General features: G+C 34.3%; 1 protein-coding gene across 1 annotated transcript in view; it reads right to left on the bottom strand.

Moving 5' to 3' along the window:
* The window catches only part of p2rx3a (purinergic receptor P2X, ligand-gated ion channel, 3a), a 19,099-nt gene extending 5,259 nt beyond the window's left edge, over window positions 1-13,840 (bottom strand). Inside the window, exons 1-7 of the mRNA XM_088344324.1 lie at window positions 13,657-13,840; window positions 6,757-6,892; window positions 6,618-6,689; window positions 5,033-5,102; window positions 3,173-3,269; window positions 3,025-3,102; window positions 1,422-1,563 (exon numbers count right to left, since the gene is read on the bottom strand). Coding sequence (XP_088200450.1) covers window positions 1,422-1,563; window positions 3,025-3,102; window positions 3,173-3,269; window positions 5,033-5,102; window positions 6,618-6,689; window positions 6,757-6,892; window positions 13,657-13,784 — 723 coding nt within the window. The 5' untranslated portion in view covers window positions 13,785-13,840. The remainder of the gene's footprint in view (window positions 1-1,421; window positions 1,564-3,024; window positions 3,103-3,172; window positions 3,270-5,032; window positions 5,103-6,617; window positions 6,690-6,756; window positions 6,893-13,656) is intronic.
* Between the last annotated feature and the right edge of the window lie 381 nt (window positions 13,841-14,221).

Raw genomic sequence — 14,221 nt, 5'->3', positions numbered from 1 at the left:
TATCATTATGAATAAAGTACTTATATATCATAAAAATCGTTTTTCTCCATGCCAACAATGTCCCTTTGTGTGTCTACAACAAAATGACATATTACAAAATTACTAAAGAACTAAATATCAAATTTTGGTGCTCAAAAACAATAAGGAAAGTATATTATTTTGCTTTCATTCTAAAAAGAAAAAAAAGACTATAAAATAATACAAAAATACTACTACAGAAATATTACAACAGAGATACTGCAAAGGTTATACTACAGTAATACTTCAAAAACATATATATTTTTTTGTTAATAATAATTTGAAGAATATATCATTTAAATAACTAATATGAACAATTCAGATCAATTTTTATTATGAAAAAAATCAAAATGATACCAAAAAAAATGAATCAACCCAAAAAATTAATAATTCTCACAGAATTTTGTCAATTTATAGATGATTTTTTCTTAATAATTACAAAAATATCATTTAAATAGTATAATGTGGACTATTTTATCTCATTTTTTAAAAATAAAATAGGTCATAAGAATAAATTATACCAGAAAACAAAAAAACAAGAATCTTAATCAATTTTAAGAGAATTTAGCAAATTTTAGGGATCATTTTCTTATGAATAATAATTACAAAAATTAAAATCAAAATTCCATAATGCATATGGATTATTCCGTCTCACTTTTGAGAAAAAAGAAAAAAGAAAATAAAAACAAAAAAATAATGAATTTTGATCCATTTTTAAGAAATTTTGCATATTTTGGGGATTACTTTTCTTATTAATATTAATTAAAATCATCTAATATGGATTATTTTGTCTCATTTTTGAGAGAAAATAAGTCGGAAGAAAAATTATCCTCCAAAATAAAAGAATTTTGAAAATCTTAGGGATTATCCATCCATCCATCCATTATCTGGATCGTTTATCCTCGGTAGGGTCGCGGGGGTGCTGGAGCCCATCATTTTAGGGATTATTTTCTTGTTTATAATATTTTTAGGGACATAATTAAAATCATTGAATATGGATTATTGAGTTTTATTTTTGAAAAAAAAATAAATAAATAAATGGATGCTGTAGAATTTAGCTTATTTTAGGCATTATTTTTCCTCTTCATAATAATTTAAAAAAATCTAATTTAAATAATCTAAATGGGACTATTTTGCTTGATTTTTGTGAAGGGAAAAAAAAAATCCCCAAATCTATCTATCCGTATTGATTCTTTTTCCAAATCTCACAAAGGAAACGCAGGGACGAGCGCTGTTAAATGTGAACCTGGAGTGCCACGTGCAATTTCGTGTCACAATATGTTCAACCCATTTTGTAACAATGATAATAAAGGTATATTCTATTCTATTCTATTAAGGGCTAACTGCATTAGCTTAGCGGCAAAAGCTACAATGGGGGCTAAGTATGGAAGAGGGAATGGAACCTGCTTGGCCAGGCCGGTCGCGTTCTGGCCCGTGTACTTGAAGATATCGCCCACGGCGAAAATGGGGCAGAAGGGATTGCGATCCGGATGATATTTACACCTCTTGATATCGTCCGACGTCATACTGGACGGGAAGTTGCCCCTAAAAAACAAAAACGTACCTACCGTGACACAAAATCCAGTTACGATGACGTAAAATCGGGAATAATAAAAAAAAAACCTTCATTCAAGTATTCAAGTTGAAGTCGCAAATAACATCTGGCTAGATAAAACCAAAATGGAATTTTTTGGGCTGAATGGCGTAAGAGGAACACCGCATATCACCCTGAAAACAATGCCCACTGTCAAACATGGTGGTGGCAGTATCACGCTCTAGGGTTGCTTATGGTTAGAGTTGGTGGGGAGATGGATGGAGCCAAATTTGGGGCCTCCTGGCAGAAAATTAGCTGGAGTCTGAAAGTCACCCGAGAATGGGGCACATGTTCCGCTTGATTCTCAACATAAAGCAAAATCTACACTTGATGGTTTTGAATGATTAGTTTTTCTGGCCTTGCCAAAATCTAGACCTCAATCTGATAGAGCAGGGGTGTCAAATTCATATGAGCCATGGGCCCCAAGCTAGAAAAGAAATATCATGGGGGCTTATACATTAAAGAGAAAGAAAGAAAGAAAGAGAGAGAGTGACGGAAAGAGAGACAGAAAGAGAGAGAGAAAGAGAAAAAAAGAGAGAGATAAAAAGCGATAGAGACCATGAAAGAAGGTTATAGAGACAGAAAAGGGAGAGTGAGAAAAAATCCAGAGAGCACAATAGAGAGAGGGCACAATAGAGAAAGAAAGGGAGAAAAAAGAACAGACAGAAAGAAAGAAGAGATAAAATGGGAGAAAGATATGCTAAGAGAAGTAAAAAGAGAAGACAAGTGGAAAAAAGAAAGATCAAAAGAATAAGAGAAAAAGACAGAATGAGAAAGAAAAAGAGTGAGCATAAGAAAGAAAGAGGGGAAATGGGGGGAGTGAGAAAGAAAGATGCAAATGAATGGGAAAGCAAAAGAGAAAAAGAAAAAGGGAGAAAAAATCAGAAAATGGAGAGAAAGAGGGAGAGGTTGAGAAGAGGAAAAAAGAGAGGAAGAAAGAGGGTTAGAGAGAGGAAGAGAGAGAAATCAAAGAAAGAAAGAGCAAGAAAGAGAAAAAGAGAAAGATAGAAAGTGTGAAAAAGAAGGGACTGCAAGAGAGAGAAAGAGAAGGTGAGAGAGAAAAAAAACTGAGAAAAAAAGGAGAGAGAGAGATACTACAGTAGTAACTTTGCGAGTAGTGTTGGGTGACATCAAGTGGACATGTTTAAAACTGCAGCTCATTTTTCTCTCGGGTTTCTCTGGTTGTTGTCTCACGGGCCGGATTAAAGCCCTCGGCGGGCCTGATCCGGCACGCGGGCCACCTTTTGATCCCTGTGCTATAGAGTATTTGTGGAAAAATCCGAAAAATTTCACAGTAGCGTCTACCATCTTGTTGAGTCTTAGAAATAAGATGGTAAACTCGAGGTTTGAAGCCTAAAATATGACATCCAAAGGTTCTTGAGGGGGTCAATCCTTTCGCAAGAGCACTGTACCTGGTGATGTTGAAGAGAGGGAAGCGGATGCTGTTCTTGATGAAGATGGTGAAGTGCTCCACGTCCTTCATGGGTTCGCTGAAGAGGCCAAAAAGGATGAGAATCCAGAAAAAGAATCCGAGAAAACCCGAAAGGCTTTTTTTCTCACACGGCAACGCTGTCGTTCTCCACCGGACACCATCCCTCCACTTCGCACTGACCTTTGCCGTTGCCGTCGTCGTGGCGACAGATGCCGGTGATCCTCCCTGAAGAGGCCAAACAGACAGAAAAGATAAAAACACTCATTTACGAGTATTTGTGTGGGCTTCATTTTTGTTGGCCTCATCCTGGTCTCAAAATAGGTTATCATATATTTACTAGTATTACTCAAGGCTTTATTATTTTTGGCCTCTTCTTGGTGTCCCAAAAGGTGCCTTACGACTGCCCTCATTCTTTTTGGCCTCATCCTGGTGTCCCAGTAAGGTGTGTGACAGATATAGTCATTATATATTTACTAGAATTACGAAAAGCTTCAAACCTTTTGGCCTCTTCCTGCTGTCACAAGAAGTGCCTTACAATGGGCCTCATACTTTTTAGCCTCTTCCCGATGTCACAATGAGGTGTGTGACAGATACAGTCATTGTATATTTACTAGTATTACGAAGAGCTTCAAACATTTTGGCCTCTTCCTGCTGTCACAAGACACGCAGGATGTGACATATATAGATTTACTGATTTACTAGTACTATTGAGGGCTTCATTTCCTTTTACCCCCCTCCTGGTGCGACAAAAAAACAAGGTCTTACTAAGGTCTTCGTTCTCTTTGGCCTCCTCCTGATGTCTCAAGAAGTGCCATACTATGGCCTTCATTCTTTTTGGCTTCTTCCTGGTGTCACAGTAAGGTCTGTGACAGATATAGTCATTATATATTTACTAGAATTACAAAGAGCTTCAAACCTTTTGGCCTCTTCCTGCTGTCACAAGATATAAAAGGTCTGTGACACCAATTGTTATATGTATTAGTATTACTACAGGCTTCACTCTTATTGGCCTCTTCCTGGTGTCACAGTAAGGTCTGTGACAGATAGTCATAATATATTCACGAGAATTACAAAGAGCTTCAAACCTTTTGGCCTCTTCCTGCTGTCACAAGACATGCAGAATGTGATGTATATAGATTTACTGATTTGCTAGTACTATTGAGGGCTTCATTTCCTTTTAGCCCCCTCCTGGTGTGACAAAAAAAACAAGGTTTTACTAAGGTCTTCGTTCTCTTTGGGCTATTCCTGGTGTCACAAGAAGTGCTTTACCACGGCCCTCATTCTTTTTGGCCTCTTCCTGGTGTCACAGTAAGGTCTGTGACAGATATAGTCATTATATATTTACCGGATTTACAAAGGGCTTCAAACATTTTGGCCTCTTCCTGCTGTCACAAGATATAAAAGGTCTGTGACACCAATTGGTATATGTATTAGTATTACTACAGGCTTTACTCTTTTTGGCCTCTTCCTGGTGTCACAGTAAGTAGTGTGACAGACATAGTCATTATATACTTACTAGTATTACGAAGAGCTTCAAACCTTTTGGCCTCTTCCTGCTGTCACAAGACATGCAGGATGTGATGTATATAGATTTACTGATTTACTAGTACTATTGAGGGCTTCATTTCCTTTTAGCCCCCTCCTGGTGCGACAAAAAACCAAGGTCTTACTAAGGTCTTCGTTCTCTTTGGCCTACTCCTGGTGTCACAAGATGTGCAGGGCGTCACCACGGGCCTCATTATTTTTGACCTCCTCAAAACGTTCTCAATAAAATGCCATGAAAGAGGCAAACCAAGAAGGCTGCCTGTTCTCCCGCATGCGTAAATCAAGCCGGATCGTCTGCTGTTCTGGATCTTAAACCAGGTGGAGTTACGGTAAAATATGTATACAGAAAGTGAAATTTTGATGTTTTTTTTCTCCCGTTTTACACCTTTGAACTGGAAAATACCTCAGTAGTTTTTTTCTATAAAGTAAAAATATTGCGTCACCGTTTGTCAGGATGGAACCGATATGCTGCTCGCAGTCCTGGTTCGTCTCGCAACTGTACCGCTTCCCGTTCTGAAACATCCAAAGGAAACATTTGCATTCAAGAGTACACATACTTAGATAATTATACAGTATGTCACAAAAGTGAGTACACTCTTCGTATTTCTGCAGATTTCATTATACTGTTTATCACTGAAATTTATTTTAATCCTGAAAAAATTCAAACTATAGCCATTAATATGCTTGTCATTTTCCCTCCAAAATATCATGTGACTATGAATAGGGGGTAGTACACTCAGTCATACTGCTCACTGAAACTCCTAAGATGGCACACCATGGCAAGGAACTCTCCTGAGACCTTAAAACACAGGTGTCAAACAGGCGGCCCGCAGGCCAGATCAGGCTTGCTAAGGGATTGAATCCGGCCCGCGAGACAACACTCAGAGAAGCGCGAGAGAAAAACAAGCTGCAAGTTGAAATAGGTCCACTTGATGTTGCCAAAGCCAGCTGTACTTGAAATGTGATTTGAAATGATTTGCATTTCTCTAGCGCTTTTCAAGTCAATGACTTCCCAAAGCGCTTTACAATGTGCTCCACATTTCCCAATAGCGGCCTTGCAGCCATGTAAGGCGCTAACCTGCTTATTGGGGGTATTAGGGGTTCAGTGTCTTACCCAAGGACACTTCCACATGTAACACGGACGAGCCGGGATTCGAACTGGGATCCCTTGATCCCAAGACGAGCGCTCTACCTCCTGAGCTACTGCTGTATTTCTTTCTTTCTCTCAGTTTTCCACCCTTTTTCTTCCACTCTCTGTCTCTGTCTCTTTCATTCTCTGTGTCTCTCTTTTTCTCTTCCTTTGTTGCTCTTTGTCTCTTTCTCTCTGTGTCTTTTTAAATTCCTTTTTTTCCCTTTTCTCTTTCTCTCTTCCTACCCTCTGCGCTTTCTTTTCTCTTTTCTCTCCTTCTGTCTTTCTATTTCTCTTTGGATTTCTTTCTTCCTCTGCTTTTCTTTTCCCCTCTCACAACTTCTCTTTTTATCTCTTTTGTTTCTCACACTCTCTCACTCTTTCTCTCTCTCTCTCTCGCTCTCTCTCTCTCTTTCTCTGTCCCACCCTCTCTCCTTTTCTCTCCCTCTTTCTCCTATTTCTTTATCTCTCTTTTTCTTTCTCTTTAATCTACTAGTCCGGCCCCCGCCAGAATGTTTGTTCTATCGTGTGGCCCCCGAGTTAAAATGAGTTTTTCACCCTGACTTAAAAAAATGAATTGTAGGCTACAAGATGATCGCTAACCCCCTGAAGTTGAGCTGCAGTACAGTGGCCAAGCTCCTCCAGCGGTTTTAAAAATTTTGGACTCAATCACAACAGGGCTCGAATTGTAAGTCCAAACAAGCAGAATGAACGTGCACAGCGTCAAATCCAAATGTTATCTATGAAAGATAGGTGCAGGAAAACTCAGACCATACACTTCAAGAACTTTCCCTTTAGGGTGTACTCACTTTTGTCGCAAAAGGGTTTTATTATTGATGGCACAAGACTCAGATTATCTTCCAAACGACAAAGACAATTGGAATTGAAAGTAGTTTTACTTCTCCACATTTCCCTTGGAACTGGTTCTCGGTGATGATGAGCTTGGTCATGATGCAGAAGACGGCCGCGCCCTGCGACAAACAGAAATCGAGTTCCGGAAATAAAGAAACTTTAGGACCTCGCGTGCAATAGCGCCACCTGCTGAGGGAAAACGTAGTCGGCCACGTCCATCAAACGGTTCTGATGGTAGCCGAATCCTTTCACTTTGGTCATCACGGACGACTCGATGCCTGTGTCCGATACCTGGTAGGCTTTCTCGTGGATGAACACCCAGCTAGGCAAAAAAATGAGGTCATACACTTATTTACTCAAAGTTTAGGACGTTTTGAAAGCCGGTCACAAGATATCATGTAAGTCCGTATATATATTTTTTCTATACTTTACATCTTGATTTATTTAACAAAATAGAAAAATGAATATATATATTTTAAGTTCATACATATCTATCTCAAAGTTTAGGACATTTCGCCTGGCAGTCACAAGATGAACTGTATACTTTCTTTTTTTCTATATGTTATGTTTATCTACTTGTTAATTTTTATTTGACAAAGCTGAAACAGTGTTTAATTATATATACGTTTAAAAGTCTTATATTTCCTATTTCTAAGTTTAGGACGTTTTGAAAGCCGGTCACAAGATATCATGCAAGTCCGTATACTTTTTTTCTATACTTTACACCTTCATTTATTTGACAAAATAGAAAGATGAATATATATATTTTAAGTTCATACATATCTTAACTCAAAGTTTAGGACATTTTGCCCGGCAGTCACAAGATGAACTCTGTATACTTTTATTTTCTCTGTTATGTTTATCTACTTGTTAATTTTTATTTGACAAAACTAAAACAATATTTAAATATATATACGTTTAAAAGTCTTATATTTCCTATTACTAAGTTTAGGACGTTTTGAAAACCGGTCACAAGATGTCATGTAAGTCCGTATACTTTTTTTCTATACTTTACACCTTCATTTATTTGAAAAAATAAAAAAATGAATATATATATATTAAGTTCATACATATCTTAACTCAAAGTTTAGGACATTATGAACTTTAGGACAAGATGAACCGTATACTTTCTTTTTTTCTATATGTTATGTTTATCTACTTGTTAATTTTTATTTGACAAAGCTGAAACAGTGTTTAATTATATATACGTTTAAAAGTCTTATATTTCCTATTTCTAAGTTTAGGACGTTTTGAAAGCTGGTCACAAGATATCATGCAAGTCTGTATACTTTTTATCCTATACTTTACCTGTTCATTTTTTTGACAAAATAGAAAAATGAATATCTATATTTTAAGTTCATACATATCTTAACTCAAAGTTTAGGACATTTTGCCTGGCAGTCACAAGATGAACTCTGTATACTTTTATTTTCTCTGTTATGTTTATCTACTTGTTAATTTTTATTTGACAAAACTAAAACAATATTTAAATATATATACGTTTAAAAGTCTTATATTTCCTATTACGAAGTTTAGGACGTTTTGAAAACCGGTCACAAGATGTCATGTAAGTCCGTATACTTTTTTTCTATACTTTACACCTTCATTTATTTGATAAAATAAAAAAATGAATATATATATATATTAAGTTCATACATATCTTAACTCAAAGTTTAGGACATTATGAACTTTAGGACAAGATGAACCGTATACTTTCTTTTTTTCTATATGTTATGTTTATCTACTTGTTAATTTTTATTTGACAAAGCTGAAACAGTGTTTAATTATATATACGTTTAAAAGTCTTATATTTCCTATTTCTAAGTTTAGGACGTTTTGAAAGCTGGTCACAAGATATCATGCAAGTCTGTATACTTTTTATCCTATACTTTACCTGTTCATTTTTTTGACAAAATAGAAAAATGAATATCTATATTTTAAGTTCATACATATCTTAACTCAAAGTTTAGGACATTTTGCCTGGCAGTCACAAGATGAACTCTGTATACTTTTATTTTCTCTGTTATGTTTATCTACTTGTTAATTTTTATTTGACAAAACTAAAACAATATTTAAATATATATACGTTTAAAAGTCTTATATTTCCTATTACGAAGTTTAGGACGTTTTGAAAACCGGTCACAAGATGTCATGTAAGTCCGTATACTTTTTTTCTATACTTTACACCTTCATTTATTTGATAAAATAAAAAAATGAATATATATATATATTAAGTTCATACATATCTTAACTCAAAGTTTAGGACATTATGAACTTTAGGACAAGATGAACCGTATACTTTCTTTTTTTCTATATGTTATGTTTATCTACTTGTTAATTTTTATTTGACAAAGCTGAAACAGTGTTTAATTATATATACGTTTAAAAGTCTTATATTTCCTATTTCTAAGTTTAGGACGTTTTGAAAACCGGTCACAAGATGTCATGTAAGTCCGTATACTTTTTTTCTATACTTTACACCTTCATTTATTTGATAAAATAGAAAAATGAATATATATATTTTAAGTTCATACATATCTTAACTCAAAGTTTAGGACATTATAAACTTTAGGACAAGATGAACCGTATACTTTCGTTTTTCTACATGTTATATTTATCTACTTGTTAATTTGTATTTGACAAAGCTGAAACAGCATTTAAATATATATACATTTAAAAGTCTTATATTTCCTAATTCTAAGTTTAGGACGTTTTGAAAGCCGGTCACAAGATATCATGCACCACCGCATACTTTTTTTTTCTATATTCTACATATTTTACTTCAATCATTATTCTGTTTTTTATTTGACAAAACAAGGAGATTAAATATATGTTTTTAAAGGTCATATATTTCTTAATTTGAGATGTAGGACGTTTTACATATTTTATTTATATCTTTATTTACTTGTTCTTTAGTTATTGTTTAGTTTTTTTTATTTGATAGAGATACAATTATTTAAATCTATATTTTAAAGGCCATAAACTTAGTAACTCAAAGTTTAGGACGTTTTACTAGTCACAAAGGGGTATATTTTTGTTGCCTTTATTTACTTACTATTTTTGTTTTTTGTTCGACCTAGCACAAAAAATATTAAAATATATTATTTTCAAATGTCATACATTTCTTGATTTAAAGTTTAGGATGATTCTTAAGCAAGTCATTGGAAAATAAAAAAAACAATGCATTTTAGAAATATTTCTATACATTTTTCAAAGTACTTTTACGCGCTTTTTAAAGTGTTTTAATCCACGATAATTATTTTTTATTTCGCTTTCATTTCTTTATTGTACTTTTTTTTAGCTTTTTGTTATAAACATGTTCAAATTAAATTAATTCAATTAAACATTTATGGTCAATGTATGTTTCTCTTAATAAACGTTTAATATAAAATTAAATGACATTTTCTACAATTGTGATGAATATTAATTTTCTGTGTTTTTTTTTACTAGCTCAAAATCAAAAATTCAATTATTGTTTAATTTTTTATGCTCATTCAAAAATAATAATAAAACGTATTATATAATCATGATGAATATTAGTTTTCTTTTTGTTTTTGTGCATCTTCAACCTCCAAAATGAAATTCTATAAGACTTTTTTTTTTTTTTTAAATAAAGGTTCTAAAAGTACATTTAAAAATTCAATTCCACACTCACGCTCAATTTTTGTTTTGCGTGTTTCTAGAAATTAAAAACAAAATAAAAATTCAATCGTCTACAATTGTGATGAATACTTTGGTTCAGTGTATTTCTTATTAAGCGCTCAAATTGAAAAAAAATCAATTCTCGTACAATTAGAATGGATACTTTGTGTTTTTTTGATACAGATTCCCCCCCAAAATCAAATATTCAATTATTTTACACTTTTGATAAATATTGGTCTTGCTTCTTTCGAGAAGTTAAAAAAATGTTTTATTTTGTGTTTTTTATGCACGTTCCAAAACAAAAAACTATTATACGATTATTATGACTATTTTTTTAATAAACATAAAAATAATTTTGAAAATTCAATTATATACAAATGATCAATATACGTTCTGTGTTTTTTTTTTAATAAAAGAAAAAATTCAATTTTGTACAACTGTGATGAGCGTTCGTTTTGAAAACACGTTTGAAATCCAAAATTCAATTCTTATACAATCATAATGAATACTTGTGTTTTTGTAAAGAATTAAAAATGAAAAATTCAATTTGTAAACAAATAAATATATACGATAGATATCTGTTTCGTTTTCTAGATGTTCAAAAAAAATAGATTACCGTATTTTCCGCACTATAAGGCGCACCTAAAAGTCTGATTTTTTTCAAAAGCTGACCATGCGCCTTATAATACAGTGCGCCTTATTTATGGATCAATATTAAGTCGCAAAGTCTTGCAACTACCGGTAACTTGTAGCCGCCGACTCGATTTTCCCCCGAACGCCAAGAAGTCCGCGGTGTATGCTGGGATTTATTTACCGGCGTTTCATTGGCTAACCAATGTGTCAATCATCATTTGAATCGATCACTATTGGCTAAAGTTATTTGGAGCCTCGGATAGGCTAGAGGACCGAAACAAACCCTGCAATTGGCCGAAAAAGATGTGTCAATCATCCGTTAAATCGATCGCTATTGGCTGAAGCTATTCGGAGCCCCGGATTGGCTAGATGGCCAAAACAAACCCTGCAATTGGCCGAGTTTAGCAATGGCGTAGCAAGCTTAGCAAGCTTGCTAAAGTACAACATAAAGAAACATGTTTTATTAGTCTGTATTTGTAAATATTTGACTCTCCTGGATTGACTCCACTCACGGATATAAGAGGACCATGGTTGCGTATCGTTATTGAACGTGAGAACTTAGGTGAGTTATGCAGCTTTCTATTTTCCCGGTATCTTGTTTTAGAACCATCTTGATGTTGCTGTGATGAGTTGAGTGAATTCAACTCGATTCCAAGCGTTTATTGTCATATGCACAGTAAAGTTGCGAGCAAAAAAGAAAATAGAAACTAAGGAATGGTTGGCATTTCTTGAATCCCAAGACTTGAACCTTCCGAATGATATTTGAAATGACGCATTTAAGTGACATGGTACGGACACCGCATCCGCACGTGTTCTCGACACGTATTTGCTTCTTTGCAAGCTTTGGGAATGTTAAGGGGGTAATCAGTTGGACTGAACCATTTGACTGTTTTGTCCACGTTACCATTGTAGCGCCTTATAATCCGGTGCGCCTTATGTATGGAAAATACAGGACCAAAAACTATTTTTTGGGGGTGCGCCCTATAACCCGGTGCGCCCTATAGTGCGGAAAATACGGTACATAAAAAAATAGATTATATATTGTGTTTTTATGCACGTCCAAAACAAGATTATTTTTAAAAAAAAGATGAAAAAATGTCAATTATACGATCTACCCTTGTTTGCGTTTTTCTTATAAAGCTTAAGAAGAAAAATGCCATTTCCTTCAACTGTGATGAATATCAGTTTTCTGCGTTTTTTTAAATATAAACGCTCAAAATCAAAAATTCAATGACACAATCCTAAATATTTGGGAGTTTCTTAATACTTTTTTTTTAGAGATACCTAAAATAAAAAAAAACTTCAATTTTGTACAACTGTGATGAGCGATCGTTTTGAAAACACGTCTGAAATCCAAAATTCAATTCTGGTACAATTATAATGAATACTTGAGTTTTTTGTTCACAATTAAAAATAAAAAAAACAATTTGTTCACAAATAAATGTTTCGTTTTTTTAGACGTTCGAAAAAAATGGATTATATATTGTGTTTTTATGCACGTTCAAAATCCAATTTTGAATTTTATAATTATTAGGACTATTTTTTGAATACACATTATAAAAATACATGAAAAATTCAAAAAGGGATTTAAAACACAAATAAATCCATTCTCACACGATGAAATGAGTGATCATAAGATGGATTTGAAAACACAATTAAATCCATTATTAACCTACGGTATAAGTGATGGACACGAAGAGATAAAAATACAAATAAATTGCATTCTCACCCGACAAAACAAGTGCTAAGAAATTCAAAACAAAAATAAAATAAATCCATTAAAAAGCACCAAAAAATCCATTATCGCCCATCAGAATAAGCGATGATAAAAAAACACAAATACAACCATTCTCACCCACCCAACAAAAAGAGTGATAATGTGGAGGAATTAGGAACACAAAAAAATCTATTCTTACCTGATGAAATATGTGATTAGAGGGAATTAAAACACAAATAAATCCATTCTCACCCGACAAAATAAGTGCAGAGAAAGAATTAAAAAAACAAAAAACCTTTCTCACCTGATGAAATAAGTGATAATGGGGTAACTAAAAACACAGATGAATCTGTTCTCACCAGACAAAATAAGGGATGGTGGTAAGGAATTAAAATCACAAAAAATCTATTCTCATATATTCTCACCTGAAGAAATAAGTGATAAGGGGAAATTAAAACACAAATAAATCTGTCCTCACCAGACAAAATAAGTGATAATAAGAAGGAAAACAAAAAAAAATCTATTCTCACCTGATGAAGTTATAAGAGGGAATTAAAAACACAAAGAAATTTATTCTCACCAGATCAAATAAGTGATGATGAGAAGGAATTAAAAACACAGAAAAATCCATTCTCACCCGACAAAATAAGTGATGACAAGGAATTAAAAACACACCAAAAAAAAACAATTCTCACATGATGAAAAAAGTGATTAGAGGGAATTAAAAAGATAAACAAAATCCATTCTCACTCGATGAAAAAAATGATAAGGAAAACAAAAAACCCATTCTCACCTGATGAAATACGTGATAAGGGGGAACTAAAAACACAAATAAATCCATTCTCACCAGATAAAATAAGTGATGATGCGAAGGAATTAAAAACACAGAAAACTCCATTCTCACCTGACAAAATAAGTGATGACAACGAATTAAAAAAAAAAAGTGATTAGAGGGAATTAAAAAGATAAACAAAATCCATTCTCACTCGATGAAAAAAATGATAACAAAAAACCCCATTCTCACCTGATGAAATACGTGATAAGGGGGAACTAAAAACACAAAGAATTAAAAACACCGAAAAATCCATTCTCACCCGACAAAATAAGTGATGATGAGCAGCTGCACGATCCTGTTGATGATGCCCACAGACCAACTCTTGACCACCACCGATTTGGTGGTCTCGTACGTGAAGAAGTCCGTCAGCCAGCCCCAAACCATCATGGGAAATAACTCGGCAGCAAAAGAGATAACGGGAAATGTTCTCGCTCGGCTCGGCGACGTCCAAACCTCGAAGACGTTTCTTCTTCTGCTTTTCTTCTTTTTCTCCTCCATCCTCAATGGCTCCGCCCCTTCCTCATGGAACGTGAGCCCTTCCCTCTTTATCCCGCTTCTCATTTCCAATTAACCGCAACCAAACCTCCGTCCCCCAGGGGGCAACGCGTGCATTTGTGCAACACGGTCCGGATCATCTTCGGGAGCTAGCTCGGAATTCAATTATTCAACGTCTCGACGACGACCATCAAAATGGATCGAAGCGGGTAAAAATACTGGGCAGGATTTCTGAGTACTTGCTATGTGCAATTGAACATGGGGAAATAATAATAATAATAATAGAAAAAATTCAATTCCACGCTCATGGTCAATATTTGTTTCTAGAA

Source organism: Urocampus carinirostris, chromosome 9, assembly GCF_059441175.1.
Source record: "Urocampus carinirostris isolate Australia breed hairy pipefish chromosome 9, RoL_Ucar_1.0, whole genome shotgun sequence".
NCBI classification, from domain to species: domain Eukaryota; kingdom Metazoa; phylum Chordata; class Actinopteri; order Syngnathiformes; family Syngnathidae; genus Urocampus; species Urocampus carinirostris.
Note: the sequence above shows the minus strand (reverse complement) of the source record. Positions and strands in the feature narration are given on the sequence as shown.